Consider the following 15,729-nt stretch of genomic DNA (forward strand, 5'->3'; position numbering starts at 1 on the left):
GGTGAGGGGGGGGTAGGGTCACGGGGAGGGTGAGAGCGTGTGGGTGGGGGGATGAAGGGGAGACGCTCCAGGATGGGGCCCCTGGTGAGCAGGGCCAGCCACCAGGCTTCCCGTTGCAGGGGTGCTTGACTACTGCAGCCGCTGCGTATGGTGATGCGACTACCATGCTCCAATCAGGATGACATTGATTGGAAATGGCAAGTTGTGTGTGATCAAGTGGCAGGGCAGCACGCCCAGCAGCGCCGCGGCGCGTGAGCACTGGGCGATCCAGGCTCTAGAATTGTCCGTCCACAGGTGTCGCGCCACCACATTGCCATTGCGCCCCCGTGCGGGAGGATAGCTTGCTTGCATGAATGGCCACATGATTGGAACCCAACATCATCGGCCGAAACGTGCCAATGTGCCGGGATTGTGGCTGCGGCGCCCTCTTCAAGCAAGAGCTTGAATCTGACTGCTTCGCCTTTCGCAACGGCAAAAAACATGCGCTGCTCGCAATCGGCAGGCCAGCTGCTACAGGCGCAGCGCTTGTTGAATGCGTACCCTCTTATAAGAACCATACAAGCTGCAACAGCGCCCACCTCAGCTTGGTACTGGAAGGTCTCCTCAGTGGTGGCGGCGTCGGCGGCAGCCGCCGAGGTCATGAGGTCGCGCGCCAGCGGGCGAGCCGCAAAGGGGCGCTGATCCGGCATGGAAAAGGCACTCAGGGCTCGCATCTGAGGCGCCGCGGGGCGCCTGAGAGCCACGGCCCGCGGTGCGATCTGGGCATGCTTGCAGGTGGGCGTAGCGAGGAGAGGTGATCGATGCAGCTGTGATAGCTGAGGTGCCAAAGCGCCGTCCGCAGTTAGGCCCAGCGTGCGCGCTCACCGTCAGGCCCGCAGCAGAGCGCGCGACGCCACGAAGCATCCTGGCGGCAGCAGCTCGCGCAAACATGCACTATTGCAAGAGAGTAGCAGGCAATGCCCCAAGAACAATGACGAAAAGGCCGCTTGGCCAAAATAGGCCTGGTGGCGAGCGGCTCTCGAAGCCTCTTTCCGAGGCTGGTAGGAGGTCAGAGGATGCCGGTGGTTGCCTTGATGGCCACAAGCAATCCGCATAAGATCCCTGCACCCACGCGCCTAGACCTGCCAATGTCCGACAGCTGCCATTCGCATGGCACCCTCTGGCCGGCGGCTGCACTGTTTTGTTACCAGCAATCTGCTTTAAAACCTGCCTTGATGACCCCCAAAACACCCAAAGACAGATTAAATCCTTTCATTACTCCTTTGCCAGCGCCCAGAGCCTCATGCGCGCGGTCAGAGGCTTGTGCCGCTCATCCTCGCTGCTCTCATCCTCGTCGCTGTCGTCATCGCTGCTGCTGCTGCTGCGCCCACCTCCGCCTCCACCTGCGCCCCCGTCGCCGCCGCGCATCCAATCGACAGCCTGCGGCAAAAGTATGACGGACACTCAAGCAAAGGGAACAGTGACTCGGCAAAGCCGTTGGTTTGACCTTGGTTTGACCAAGGTCAGACGTGAGCATCAATGAAAGACGCACCAAACCCAGATCAATACAGGCCCCACAACCAGAAAATCCTAACTTGCCCTCAGAACCCACCTGCTCTGGACTTGGATACGAAATTGACAGCCTCGACTCCCGCCCCCGCCCCCGCCGCTGTCGACCAGAGGGCCGTGCTGCTACGCTGCCACGCCCGCCCACACCGCCTCCGCTGGCCATCTCCTTCCACAGCAGCCGTCCATCCGCTATAACGCGGCAGGCCCTCCACGGCAAAAGGGCGTGACGGCGCTCTGCCAGGGCCCAGCAAAGGGCGGCAGCGCGTGTGAGAAGGGGCGCGCACTGCATGCAGCTCATGCGCAACCCCAAACGCACGCCGGAAAGGGTGGGCCAAAGCAGGCGAGCTGTTCCTTGAGCAAAATAGGGGCCAACTCACCTGCCGCGAGTTCCCGAAACAGCGCCGCCAGCTTGTCAGCACCCAGCTGCTGACCAGCAACTGCCAGCCCCCCGCTTTCTGCAGCTTCTCCAACTGCCGTGGCCAGGCCCAAGGCCGCCTCGGCTGCAGCCACACGCGCTGCGCCCCTCCGTTCAAACACTCGCAGCACCGCGTCGGCCCATAGACCTGCATCTGCTGCCACCATACCCCGCCATGCACGGCACACGCATGCTGCGCGCCCCAGTGACAAAGGATCCAGTGACCCAAGAATCACTTGGGTGACCTCGTCGGGTACGTCTACAAACGTGAGTTCCGCCTCCTCATCTTCCAAATCATCACCATCTGATGCTGCCCCTCCCAATTTGTCGTTGCTGCCGCCGCCGCCGCCGCCGCCACTGCGCCGCCGCCGCTCCCTGTGGGCGGCCAGCCCGGCACGCTTTGCCTGTCCAAGCAGCTGCGTGCGCCGCTGCTGCGGTAGCGCGCGCCCGGCCGCGTCGACCGCAGCGGCTTGCGCCTGGCGGACAGATTCGCGTCTGGGGAAAGGGCACACAGGCGCGAATGGGGCGAATGGGGTGGGTGTTTGCAGCTGCACACGTTCTGCAAGTGACTGGATAAGGTGCATGCACCTGTGCCGGTTGAAAAGTAACCCCCGCGCCGGGCAGCCGGCGTGCCCGATGAGAACACTGCAAAAAATGTTCGGCGCGGCGCCCGCTTCGCATACGTGCAACGCAGGCGCCGCAGCAAGCCGGCGCCCCGCACGGCCCCAAACGCACCCGTCTGTCAGCCGTGCCGCCGCCATGAGGTCCTCAAAAATGGCCCCCTGCAGCTTCTTATCCGAACTCCGATACTCTTCCTGCACCACCACCCGCAGCTCCTGCAGAGCGCGCGCCCGCAGGTTCCTGGTGCGGGTGGCATGGACAGGGGAGGGGCCAATTGTGAGCGGTACGACAGCGAAGCACGCACTGTGCATGCATGGCCGATCGCCGGACTGCCGCAGCACACACATGCTCAGCATGCTGGGCGCATGCTGCTCCCACCTGTTGGCGAGCCCACCGCAAATGTCTGCAGCGGCGTAGCGCTCTAGGCGCAGGCACCCGGCGCTCTCGTCGCCGCTGCTGTCGTCGCTGCTGTCGCTGATGCGCGGGGGTTGCCGGCTAAGTTGTTGCCGCCTAATTCGCGGTGGCATGGCCTTACCCCAGCGTCAAGTGCGTGGATGAAAATGTGATTTTGAGAAATTAATTTGAATGGTCGGTACACGACGTGGTTGGTATTCTCTTGCTGCTATCAAAATTCTAAAGGCAACAATTGATCGCAGGACCGACAAAACGGAGAGGTTACTTGGCTGATCTGCTGAAGTGACACGGGTCTATTGAGGGGCTTTGGGCACGCCATGGATGTGGATCCAACAACAGGACCCAGGTGAATGCCTTACACGCTGCCTAGAGTCCTTCGCTGTGCTCTCTCACGAATGCATGGGCCGCCCAAGCACAACAGCAGCTGATGCAGGCCCACGCACCACGAGACCAGCTGCAAACGGCGCGCACCAACCGTATCACACCGTGTTGTATGCAGTACAAGTGGCAGCGGCGGCGGCGGGCAAAGCGCTGCCGATGCCACTGGCTGCTCTGACCGGACGCGCTTCATAGTCGAACTGGAGTTCATGCAGTGCCTGGCCAACCCATTCTACCTCAATTGTGAGGGGGCATGGCGCCTGGTCGCTTGTGCTGCTATTGCTGCCGTCTTTGCATGGCTGCGGGAGCAACAAATGGTGCACTGCAATGACAGGCCCACCTGATTGTGCAAACACACCGGCCTCTCACAGGGCCGTGTCGGGTCACCTGGCCCCGCTGCAACCCCGCTGTGACTCAGCTGCCGAGCGATGATTTGCAAGCACTCAGTTGCACCGCGCAATCCCTGTTGCTGCGTCTGTACAGGGCTCGCTCAGAATCGATACCTTGAAGATCCAGCTTTTCTGAACTATCTACAATACCTGGACTACTGGCGGCGGCCAGAGTACGCTGTCTACATTAAGTGAGGAGCGGCTCCGGGGGCCTGCTTTGACTTTGGCTTTGAGGGAGGGTAGGCGAGGGCAAGAATTGGGTGAATGTGCATGCAGGGGCGGGTGTGGTTGTATGCCTGGCTGGACCGCACCTGCGCCCGGACGCAAAGCGCTGCGCCCGGCTGGTCGCGCCAGCCGTGTCCACGCCATGCCGTGGCAAGCTGCGCTCTTCGCATGGCGTATGCTTCGCCTCGTCGTGTCCTGCTGCATGCCAAACCCGCCTGCTTCCTCTCACCCACTTTCACCTATTCTATGAACCCCCAAAGGCACCCCCACTGCCTGCTGATGCTGGACCTCCTGCGAAGCGAACGATTCAGGAAATCCATCGCGGTGGTGCAGGTCGCGGTGAGCCGGCTGCATCCTTTGGTGCTGCAATCTTCCTGGTGATCTTCACAGCGGTCTGATGTGCTGGCACAAGCACACACCAGCACGCCACTCCATGTGGCTGCTCCGCTTCAGCACGCAGCCCACCTCCGCGGCCAACCTGTGCTCGGCATTCCTGTTGCCCCTGTGCGCTCCACGTCGGCGCCACAACTCTTTGACCGTATAATGCCCGCCCCCCACCCACCTGCATGGAAACACGCACCCCTTCAGGACGACATCCACACCCAGCAGTTCTACCATTGGCAGCACTACCGGTCCAACCGGGTCAAGGAGGGCACCGCTGCGCTGGAAGGGCCTGCGATAGCTGCAGGTCCTGCAGGTACTGCCGCAGCAGCAGCAGCAGCAGCAGCAGCAGTGGCGGGCGGCAGCTGAGTGTGTGCTCAACTAGGGCGCGACGCCTGGAAACTTCAGGGGCGCGTGTGGCTGCAGGCACACATCCGCGGCACATGTTCGCCGAGGCGCGTCCTGCAAATGTGCAATGCCTCGTGTGCACTCGAGGTTCACAACCGACCTAGTAATGGATGTCGGAAACCACGGCGCTGCTGCTGGCGTCCATGTGGCTGCTGCATACGTGTTAACTCCTCGCTACCGCTTCACTCCGCATGCAATCCCCTCCCTTTGTCCTGTCGCATCGCCGCCTGTACTCTTCAATCTCTTGCCCCTGCTGTGTAATCATTGTTGCGCAACCACTTGGCCAGAGAGTGGACTAAAAGCGCGTGGGCGCACTGGATTCGTGACAAGGCCACGCAGCAGGACTCTTTATCACAAAAGGGAATGCAAATCCTGTGCATGCGCAGTCAAGGGGCGGTGCCGTCACTGTTGCTCCGCATCCCCTCCGCCCATTTTGGCGCTTCACTGATTGATTCCTGCCGTTCCCCCCAGCTCCAGACATATCTCCTTCCAGGGCAATATCCACGCGCAGAACCTCATTGTTGGCAGCTAGCAGGTCAAGAAGGGCACCACGGACCATCTTGCTTGGCGTCGCTCAGCGGCACTGTCCACAGCACGAGCAGAGCGGCATGGTGACAACGCATCCACTTTCCAATGGCAACGCTGTACTTGCGGTGATGTATACTTACGATACGTCAAATTACTGCGTAAATTAATCAAGTGTGCTTTCTGCTGTGCTTGCAGGCAGAGTCAAATCATCCAAAGCGCTTCGTGGCTGCAGCAGCGTCAAGTCATAACGAGGCACCAGTGCATGTGCATGACGACGTGAATCTTGGATTTTCGAACCCATTGTGTGCCGCGTGCATCAGGCCGACGACCACGCCGCCATCTGCAGCAGCAGCAGTGCGCGCGCTGCACAAGCGAGCCCGACCCTGAAGCCAGGCACCATGGACGCAATCGCAGACGGGGCGCACCGGCTCTGGCGCGTGATCAACGCCCGTGCGCAAGCGGCGCAGCGCATGCGCCAGGCCCCGGACGAGACAGACGTGGTCCCGTGCATGCCCATGCCCACTGTGCGGTTTAATGGCTCCAAGCTGGCCAGCCTGCTGAATGGCCTCGCCCCGCACGGCGCCGAGGCCGGCTCCCTGCCGCCCGCGGCGCAGCGCATGCAACGCTGCAGCAGCGGCGAGGCGACGCTGCTCACGTCGGCGGGGCCCGTCAGCCCCAAGAGGGTCCCGGGGGTGTGGGCGCCGGCGGTGACGCCGTTTGGGGCCGGGCTGCAGCACCTGCTGCACAGGAACAGGCGGCACGAGCCACCAGCGTGGCCAGAAATGCCAAAGAAGCAACGGCAGGTTGCTGAGGAGCAGCAGCAGCAGCAGCAGCAGCAGCAGCCGGACCAGGGGCCCCCATGCACTGGCGACACCGGCGGCGGGGGAGGCAGCGATGCCACGTGTTGGGTGGAAATCACGGGCCCTGAGCTGGATAGGATCATGCGCGGCACAGCAGCCCTCCACCTAGAAGCCCACAAGGCACACGCGGCTGTGGCGGCCAAAAAGCAGCGCGCCGCAGAGGCCGAGGCTCGGCGCCGCGAGCGCGGCACGAGCGCCGACGTCGCGGCGGCGCTGCAAGAGCTGCGGCGCGCGCACGAGGCTGCGGGCGGCGCTTGCGGGGGCGGCAACGGCGGCGGCGGTTTTGGCTACGTAGGCGTGTCGGCGGCGGACAAGGCGCGGCTGCTGGCGGCGGCGAAGGAGAGGCAGCTGGCGGCGGTGGCGGCGGTGCAGGACCCTCCGAAGGAGTTTGTTGAGGTGAGGCCGGACACTTCACCCAGGCCGCCTCCGGGCCCATGTCATGCTCTGTCCCATTTTCCAGGGGGTCAAAGGGTGTCCGGCAGCACGATCGGCACCTCGAGCCGTGGGCTTCTTGCGCTGACCTGACCCACCGTTGCCCAGCAATCAGGGGACGGCCTCCCGGCCAGCCTGGTGTGGTGCATGCGGCCGCACTCAGCCCATTTCCATGGTGTAATCATTGGTGAAAACCGCTCGCCTGCCCGCAGGATTACTACGACCGCATCGGCGAGGAAATGCATGCCGCAAATGAGCAGCTAGCCGTCAGGTGTCTGTCGCGCAAGGGCAGCGCCGCCGGTGGCGGCTGCGCCCTCGGCGGCGCGGCTGGAGAGGAGGGGCTTTGGGCCGGGTTTGGGGAGGAGGGCGGGGAGGAGGGTTTGGGCGGGAAGGAGCAGGAGGAGGAGGAAGAGGAGGGCCTGCCTGAGTGGGCGTGATGCTGGGGGTGACGGATCGCAGGGCTCTGCGTTGCGTCTGGGTGCGGCACCGCCGATGACGGAGGGTCCAAGGCGCGGATGCCGCGGGTCCGTCGGTGGCATCCTGGAAACTGCCCACTGCAATTCGTTTTTGGTTGCTCGACCATGGGTCCTGGCGCTCTATGCTTTGTAATGTGAGTGTCACTGCGAGCCGGTCTCTTTGCTTTTCTTGTCATCACTACGTTGACCACAAAGCAACTCCTTACACAGTGCAAACAACTGTGAACCCGGACCAGCATCAATAGGGGAAAATGCAGTCAGACTCTTGGCGTCTTGACACGTTGGGCAACATGGTGATGAGTTTTCAAACAGCGGCCTTAGAAAAATGTGAGCGCAGCCATTCTGATGGGCCAGGCGTCGCACTTGTGCAGGTTAAATAATGCTATGGAAACGCGAAAAGCACCTCGAGAATCTGGCCAAGGCGGCGGCGACTTGCACACAGGCCATGCGCACTGCAGAGACGGTGCAAATCCTAGATAACACTAATGACAAAAAAACTGTCGATGGTCAGCTTGTAAAAGCCTGTTATGGTGTCTGCTTCGGCCTGACCGCACCCCCACTTTGCACATCCATGTTCTTCCCTTTGGCACGTGAGGGTCATCAGATGGTGGTGTCGCGCCTGGCAGTGCCGGCAAAGCTACGACAGGCCCAGCGCTCCAAGGCACGCAGCGCAGCTCCTCACAACGGAGCCACTGCCAGCTGCAACCTTGCAGGCTGCAGGCCCGACCCGACCGGCAACTGAGGCCAGACTGCTGCCTCCTGCTTCAGCCCGCCGCGCCACCGGAGTGCGTCCCAGGCGCACGAGCGCGCCCCTGCCACGGGCCCTGCTGTCGGTCACAGGTTGGCGGTGCGGGCGGCGGACAGCTGCCCATAAGCTGTGAGGACGCCCCTGACCTGGATGTCCACAACTAGGTCCCCATCGTACATGCTCAGGCGCCTGTAAAGGTTGACCGTCGAGCACAGCATTGAGAGCGTCCCGGGGGCAGAGGCGTCGGCTGTAATGATGCACCCGTTGCCGGCCAGCGTCTCGGGCGCGAGGGGAGAGTCGACCGACAGGCTGCGCGGGCCGGTGATGTGGACGGTGCCGTCGGTCGCGCGGACGCGCAGGGGGGATGAGGCGTCGGGGGCGGAGATTGAGCCGTTGGACTCGAACACGCCCTGCAGGCAGCCGTAGGGGTTGGGTGTCGGTCGTAGGGGGCGTGAGGTGGGGTGGCGGGCGCGGATCAGCCTGCAGAGCTGCGGCTACTCAAGCTTGCATTTCAAACCTAAACCGCACCTGCATGTCAGCCAAGTCCCTGAAGTGAAAGGGCTCACATGTGCACAGCCGAGGGTCGCACACACGCACACACACACACATACGCACACACACACACACACACACACACACACACGCACACACACACACAGACGCGGTTCATGCACACGAAACAGCACGTGTGCCGCCGCCCACCTTGAAGCCGAGGATGTCGATGTTGGCCAAGTTAGCGATGCGCGCTGACATTAGCGCAACCCTGAAGCCACTGGGGGCAACTGGTTGCAGACGCGACGAGGGCAGGGCTACAGCAAGGCCTGCCGCCGTGGGGCACGCACCTACACACCCGCGCGCAGGCGTGCAGCAGAAGTCAAACATGGGCTGTGCTTTTCGCAAAACAAGCGGCCATAGCATGAACGCCGAGAACCCAGCAGGAGCAGCAACGGCATTCTGAGGCGTACTGTGCACGAGTTGCAGCCGCTAGGCTCGGCTGGGTGCATGCCAGGGCTTTGGTGTGTGCGATAGAGAGCTTTGTTGCGAAAGGCGTTTGCTTACCGTCAAAAACAAGCGATGCGTTCCCAGCAACGCCAGCGACGGCTGCACGCAGAGTTGGCGTGAAACCAGGAGGGGGGGGGAGTCGTGGGCTGCTTGATGATCAAGATGCTTCATCACATCTGAAAGTACTGAGCATGCCGGCCTGTGCACTAGACACATTTAAGTCATTCAGGCAGGGCCTCATGATTGTTAAACGCGACACGGAGTGACATGTTTGCATGTGACGTTGCATTCTTGGAGGACCCAGCGGCGAGTGACGCCCTCACGCGCAGGGCCGAGAGCATCAGGCTGCTTGGGCTGACTCACTCGTGTGCCTGATGGCGATGGGCACTGGGTCCGAATGCAGCTGCCCGCCAAGAGTAAGCGCCGCCGTCTGAGGGCCCGTTTGAAATATCAAATCAATGATGCACGCCGGTTTGGCTGCGGCGCCGCTGAAGGCTGCTGACAGCACTAGCATCATGAGCGCGGGCCATTGGCGCGCGGGGGCCATTGGGATTGCCTGCTGGCGCTGTAAGCAAACTAACTGGTTCTAAGGGTACAAAAAGTGTGATGGCTGTACAGTCCTAGGAGCCGAATCGCGAGTGGGCGAACGCGCTCTTTTCGGAACTTGGTTTGCGGCTCGTTGTGAGGGTAATCGCCAAGAGTTCAGCTTTGAGTGTTCTAATGATTACAAAAATCTCATATCAGCCGGTTACTCGAGGGCTAGGCGCGTTTGAAAACTGCCGTCAGGGTGGACACAGGAGCGCACACTTGCTGCGTCACTGGTCGTCGAGGCACCAGGGGCTAGCCCAAAAGGTAATGGGCCTAGCAGCATAATGACCAACGTGAGGGATCATTCTGGACGCAGTAGACTGCTGGCGAGCGTAAACGCAGCCATCCAACATGCCAGAGAGATTGCAGGCTTCCTTGTGAAGAGCTGAACGAGCGAGCTACTGCTAAATGCCAAAGCTGGCACTGCCTGACACAGACGCACCTCGTGTGCAGTGAAAAGGCAGCAGTTACACACCGATACTGGCAGCAGCACCCACGGGGCAATCAAAACATCTGTCATGCAGGCACAAACTGCAACCACCGGCCAGTGTCTATGATTGAAGAGGTGGAGCATAGCGTTCTTGACACTGGGTATATTGGTGCTGCAAGTCACTGTAGCACCTCGGTGCAGAATGTCATGTGCAATAACAGGAGTTGCTAAGCTACTGTGCCGTAATGAGCACATTGCCGGTTTCAAATCTGTGGAGTGTACAGGTGGCATCAAGCCGGCCGTGAAAGGTTGTTGCTTGTGCTTTGGCTTGCCTCTTTGAAGCTGCAACGGCGACTCACGAGCAACTGCTGCCGGCGTGGCGCCACAAGTGGTGGCCATAAGCACTATGCAGCTGCGTGGCCGAAGTCAAGACGCCGTCGAGGCCTAGAGAGCCACATCAACGGAGAGAGCCACAATTGCATACACAACCTCGAATGGTGCGCTCGGCCCTTGCCGCTGCCAGAAAGCCTGAGCTTGAGCTGCACTCTCAAAATTGCAGCGGGCGCCGAAGCTCGCTGACCGCGCACGCGGCCGTGCCGCCGCTCAGACATTCAGTATCTTCGCGGAAGCCAGCGTCCCGAGCGCGGTCAGCGGGCCCTTGACCGCGATGTCTGCAGCGATGCCCTCGGTCTCTATGCGCCGCGTGAGCTCGGCGTTGGGGCAGTCCAGCCGTATCTGCCCGGCGGCCGCGGGGTCGGCGGTGAGCCTGCAGCCGGCGCCGGTCATGACCTCGGGCGCGAGCTGCGCGGTGCGCACGCGGCCCGTCTTGATCCTGGTGATGTTGACGGTGCCCGACGTCGCGCGGACGTTGAATGGAATCGTGCCGTCCTTCGGGTTCACGGGGCCGGTGGACTCAAAGACGGCCTGGAATTGGGCAACCGAGGAGGGGTGGGACGGCGGCGGCCGCGAGCAGGTTGATGAGAGTGTTCGTTGGGCGCCTGCAAGGAGCAGCCTGTGGTGTCTGCATTACATGTCATGCCATTTCTTGATACTGCTCGTCCTCTCATAAAACAAACAAGCTCCTTGCGCCAACACTCTCCCTCCTTTCCATCACTTTCCATGTCTTCCTCTCCCCAATCCTCAGCACAGCCCTACCTGGAAGTCATTGCAGTCGACCTTGGCAATGCTCCAGATGCGCGACTCCATGAGCCCGGTGCGGATGCCAGATTTGGGGGTCACCGGAGAGAGGCTTGCGGACAGCAGGGCCGCGGCCAGGCCGCCGGCAGTGGGGCAGGCGCCTGGTGGGCCGCGAGGCAAGGTGGCGGCGAGGGCACGGGGATGATGCCCCCGAGGACTAGTGACCGGCGGCTGCGTCAACATGCATCACAACATTTGAGTCTGACGGATCCTTGCGCCCAATTTCAAGGCACCAGCAAGAGCACACACCACTACAAAAGCTGCGGTCTGGCTCGTTTGGCCAACCTGCCAGCCAAGTGCAGATGCCTTTCCCCTGTGCTGCCCTTGCGCTGCCAGCTGAACTGGCGGGCACTCAACGGTTGCCTGCACAGGCCTCTTCGCGCTGTCCCTTCATGGGGAGAGGTGCAGCGCCGGCGTTCCAGTGCTCTCACCGTCAAACACGACTGTGGCGCTGCCGGCCACGCCTGCAACCGTGACAGGCTTGATGCCGACCTGAAGGTGATGCAGAATCATTCGGGGTTTGGGGAGATCAGATGCAGTCCAAGGCAAGGCGGCGAGGGCTGCGTGAACAGCATGATTTATTGGCATCACCTTGGTGATGCGCGCTGCGGTGGGCACGAGCTCACGGTGGTTTGCAGCGGCCACAGCAGAACCACAACGACAGCGACTGGGTGCCATCGGCCAGGCGCACACCTTGGCAGGCTTGATGACCTTCCCGCCAACCGCCAAGGCGGCAGTCTTGGGACCTGTGATGAATTTTAGGTCCACCGCGCACACCGTCTTGGCCGCGGCGCCTCCAAGGAGCATCGAAAGCACCGCCGCAACAGCCAGGAGAGTGGGCGAGCGCGCCATCGTTGCAGGGCAGCTCAGCTCGCTGTCGAAAATCGTCAAATTTGCTTAGAAATATGGTATTCAGTCGTTTACGTGAGGAGCCCGGGCGCTAATTGGATGACGGGGTTGAAACAGTCCCGGCTCCCGGAAGCCGGCGGGTGATACCGTACTCTATCGAACGGTACTGTGCTGTTGTGAAGTGATTGCTGCATAATTGGTTTGCTATCATAAATCGCGCAAGCGGGGTTGCGTTCCATTGTGGACGTGTGTAGTTTGGGCCAGAGTTGGGCACGGTCTCGTCAACTTCCAGTCTCACGGGCACGTCAACCGGTCTTGAGGCTACCCAACCCGGCAGCGTCAATGCATAGCAGCATCACGGCTTCAGTTGCAAGACACCTCAGCCCTCGCATACCTAGTGGGCGCTCCTCCAGTCCTACGTACTCATGTGTGCACTGCCGGCATCGCCGCGCCGAGCCTGAAACCCAGATGGCTCCCACTCAGCTGAAGCAAACGTCCTGCGTGTCTATATCTGTCAAGTTCTACGCACTCACAACAGCAGGCGTGCCGGTACGGGTGGGCGCACAACAGGCACTGCCTCGTCTGACAAATGAGGACCCCCGATCAATTGACGATTTCCTGCCCTTGCAAGGCCCTTCCTTCCAATGCCTCAATCACTTCCCTCATCAAACTGCAGCATGCGGCTTTGTGCTTTGCCATGAACTCAACAGGCAGTAATGACATGGTCAGTGGTCATCAAAAGCAAGTGCACTTGCCTGATATTTGCGCACGGGCTGCACTCGTGCTTCGCCATGATGCTGCGTGCGCAGGATTCCCCCCTCCATAAGAAGAGTATGAAGTGTTGATTTGTAGCATAATCAGTCATCTAGTGTGGCTCTGAAAGCCAGTGGCTGCTATCGGCAGCTGGGACTGCCCTGCGCCTGACTCACCAGCAGCTAGTTGTCACCCGTGCAACCGACAACCCCATCCAGCGAGTGCCTGCTGAACAATTCTGCTCCTATCCTTGATGTCTCCAATCGAGCTGTGTTCACGTGCACAGTATAAAGCCGGATAGGGCGAGGCCATCGGCAAGCCTGATCTCTCTGACAGTGAGCCGTCCAAGCGACAGGAAAGGTGGGCACATCGGAGAACTGTGTTGGCTCAGCTTCGTGCTTGATTCTGAGCGGGGTCGTTCCGGGGTGCTTGGTTTGCAAGTTGCAACCATCAACTTTGCGCACTTCATTTGAGCCAGCTTAGCTTACACACAAAGTAAGGTGAGAAGCCAAGGATGACCGCTGCGGGTCCAAAGCGCGCGTCTGCAGCTCACCCGTCCGCGATGCGCCACTGCGAACCGACGCAAAGCTGCGCTTGCGCGATGGCCACTCCGCCTGTCAGGCTCAAGCCGCCATGCGGCGGCGCGCGGCGGCCCTGGCGTTGGGCCTGCTGGTGCTGTGCGGCTGCATGGTCGGCTCTCTGCAGCAGTCGGAGGCGGACGCCGCGGACGAGCCCGAAACCGCGGCGCCGCCCGCGGAAGCAGCCGAGGCGAGCTCCGCCGAGCGCGCGGCGCCGTCAGCCGCAGCGAAGGCCGCAACGGCGCAGTCGAGCGCGGGCGCCAAGGCAGAAGAAGCTGCTGCTCCTGCCGCAGCTGCTGCTGGGGAACAGGCGCCAAAGGCAAAGCAGCAGCCTGCAGTTTCCAAGGGGACGAGCCAGGCTGCGTCTCAGGCCAAGGGTGACGCAGCCGCGGCACCCGCGCCCGCGCCCGCGGCAAAGGCCGCCCCCAAACCGAAGCCGGCGGCCAAGCCAACACCGGCGGCAGTCCCGGCAGCCGCGGAAGGCGGACAGCCACCCTCAAAAGGCGCAGAGGCGGCCCCTGGGCCGGAGCAAGTGGCTGCACCAGAGCCTCAGCCGGAGCGCGTGGCGGCTGCGGAGGATCAGCCGGCGCCCGCCGCGGGGGAGGAGGAGGAGCAGCCGAAGCGGCAGGGCCCGAAGCTGCTGCCGAAGAAGGTGCAGGTGGTGGCGGCCGCGCCCGAGGCGGAGGTGGAAAATGACGACGACATCGACCCCCAGGGTGGGTGCCTGCCCCCTGTGCAACCAGGGGAAATGGGTTGGTGGGGGGGGGGAGAGCGGCGGCGGCGCAGCCTGTTGAGCGAAGCGAGGGGCAGCGGGATTTGAGGGGATGTGTGCGGACAGGATGGCCGATGGGAGGTGGGCTGCGCGAGAGCTGCGTGAACCCGGCGTCCCCTTGCGCCTGCGCAACCGCCACGGCTGCTGGCGGCGCGCGGCGCGTTTGCGCATCGAACCCAGCAGCGGCGACCCCTGACCGCCCTCCGCCCCGCTGCTGACGCCCGCGCCGCGGCTCCGCGCGTGTGCTTGTATTGTTGTTGACCAGGGGATTGCGCGGACTTCATACCCTCGTCCTCTTGCAAGGACGTGGACTTCGGGGATGGGCGGGTCGCGGAGTGCCTCAGCCAGATCATAGCGGCGGCAGAGGCGGCAGACACAGAGGCGGAGGGAGGTGAGGCGGCGGGGGGTTGTCGTGTGAGTCATGTGTTTGTCATGTGTGTGTGCGTTTGTGTGTGTGTGCACGTGCGCGTGTGAGCGTTTTTGTGGCAGGGGGTTGTTTGCATTGGTGATCTCGCGCCCACCATGGCTGGTGGGTTCGAATGTGAACGTATGCACGTGCGCTCGGTCGCATGTTTGCAGCCGCGCACGTTTCAAGGGCACGTCGCGCGGTCCATGGCGCCACAGCAACCACCCGCCGCGCCATGGCCACCGCTGCTGCATGCCAGCCGCCCCTCGGCTGCCTAGGGCATCAGAGCCCACTCGCCCGCCTGCCCAAGCGCACACCCCCCCACCCCGCGCCCCACCACCGACCGCGCGCCGCAGAGTCGGTGCCAATCGCCTGCGCCTCGGAGCTCGCCACATTCTTCATAAAGCGCTCCAAAAACATCAACGCAAACGTCCCCTTGGGTGAGCCCACGCCTCTTCCACGCCAGTGGCCGGCGCAGCCGCAGGGTTTGCTGCTGCCGCGGTCAAACATGGTCAACGGGAGTCCAGGCGTCGGGCCCGCTGCACTGTGTTTAACAACACCTGGTGTCGACGCGTGCTGGCACCCGACCTCCTCCTCTCCCTTGACATTGTGCCGGCTGCAGGCCTGGCGCCCTGCGTGCCCCACCAGGCCCTCCGGCTGGTGGGCACCGCGCCATCCATAACCCTCGGTGCCACCGCCCCCGTCCCCCCCACCCGGCCCCTGCAGCGCGCGCGTGCAAGGCTGACGCCGAGCGGCTGTGCAACAACACATACTTGTTCGGCGGGAAGACAGAGGGGCAGGTCATCTCCTGCCTCAAGTGAGGGCGGGTCCCTCTTCCCAGCGACGCACCGCGCCCGCCCCGGCGTCCTCGCAAACCTCGGCCCTCGCGGCGGCCTGCCAGCCGTGCGGGCGAGCGGGCCGCCGCACGCGCGCCGCCGCCGCCTGCCGCGCACGGCGACGCTGGCCCTGCTCACGCCCCTGAATTGGCGAGCTCCCGCCCCGCACATATGTGATCCAACATCACATCACGTCGCATGACATTACATGACATGACTATGACTGATTGCATCCAAGCATCTACCCTACCCCATCCACTCGGCTCATCAAAGCGCAATGCGATGATTCTCCTCGTACCGCCCATGACACAAACCCATCAAGCCGTGGCACCGCTTTCCCGCCCATCCCACCCACAACAGGGACTCCAAGGACCGGGTGTCACCCGGGTGCCGCGCCCAGCTGTTCAGGATGCAGCTGGCGGCCGCCAACGACTACAGGGCCGACCCCGCCCTCAACGCCAGCTGCAGCGCCGACGAGGAGAAGCTGTGCAAGGG

The 15,729-nt window shown here is 62.5% G+C and overlaps 4 protein-coding genes across 4 annotated transcripts; 2 read left to right on the top strand and 2 right to left on the bottom strand.

The window, feature by feature from the left end:
* Positions 1–5,705: 5,705 nt before the first annotated feature.
* MNEG_7087 (hypothetical protein) lies at positions 5,706–7,036 on the top strand (the record flags this gene model as incomplete). Its single annotated transcript, XM_014044437.1, has 2 exons — positions 5,706–6,563; positions 6,812–7,036. The coding sequence occupies 2 exons, from the start codon at positions 5,706–5,708 to the stop codon at positions 7,034–7,036; spliced, it is 1,083 nt and encodes a 360-aa protein (XP_013899891.1).
* Positions 7,037–7,909: 873 nt separating this feature from the next.
* MNEG_7088 (hypothetical protein) lies at positions 7,910–8,576 on the bottom strand (the record flags this gene model as incomplete). Its single annotated transcript, XM_014044438.1, has 2 exons — positions 7,910–8,233; positions 8,526–8,576. 2 exons carry the CDS (start codon positions 8,574–8,576, stop codon positions 7,910–7,912), a joined length of 375 nt encoding a protein of 124 aa, XP_013899892.1.
* A 1,870-nt stretch (positions 8,577–10,446) lies between these two features.
* On the bottom strand, positions 10,447–11,892 carry MNEG_7089 (hypothetical protein; the record flags this gene model as incomplete). The annotated part of the gene is made up of 4 exons (XM_014044439.1): positions 10,447–10,767; positions 10,999–11,141; positions 11,472–11,532; positions 11,734–11,892. The coding sequence occupies 4 exons, from the start codon at positions 11,890–11,892 to the stop codon at positions 10,447–10,449; spliced, it is 684 nt and encodes a 227-aa protein (XP_013899893.1).
* Positions 11,893–13,275: 1,383 nt separating this feature from the next.
* On the top strand, positions 13,276–15,219 carry MNEG_7090 (hypothetical protein; the record flags this gene model as incomplete). The annotated part of the gene is made up of 4 exons (XM_014044440.1): positions 13,276–13,936; positions 14,258–14,383; positions 14,755–14,838; positions 15,125–15,219. The coding sequence occupies 4 exons, from the start codon at positions 13,276–13,278 to the stop codon at positions 15,217–15,219; spliced, it is 966 nt and encodes a 321-aa protein (XP_013899894.1).
* Between the last annotated feature and the right edge of the window lie 510 nt (positions 15,220–15,729).

The sequence above is a fragment of the Monoraphidium neglectum genome (genome assembly GCF_000611645.1).
Source record: "Monoraphidium neglectum strain SAG 48.87 unplaced genomic scaffold scaffold01223, whole genome shotgun sequence".
Classification (NCBI taxonomy): domain Eukaryota; kingdom Viridiplantae; phylum Chlorophyta; class Chlorophyceae; order Sphaeropleales; family Selenastraceae; genus Monoraphidium; species Monoraphidium neglectum.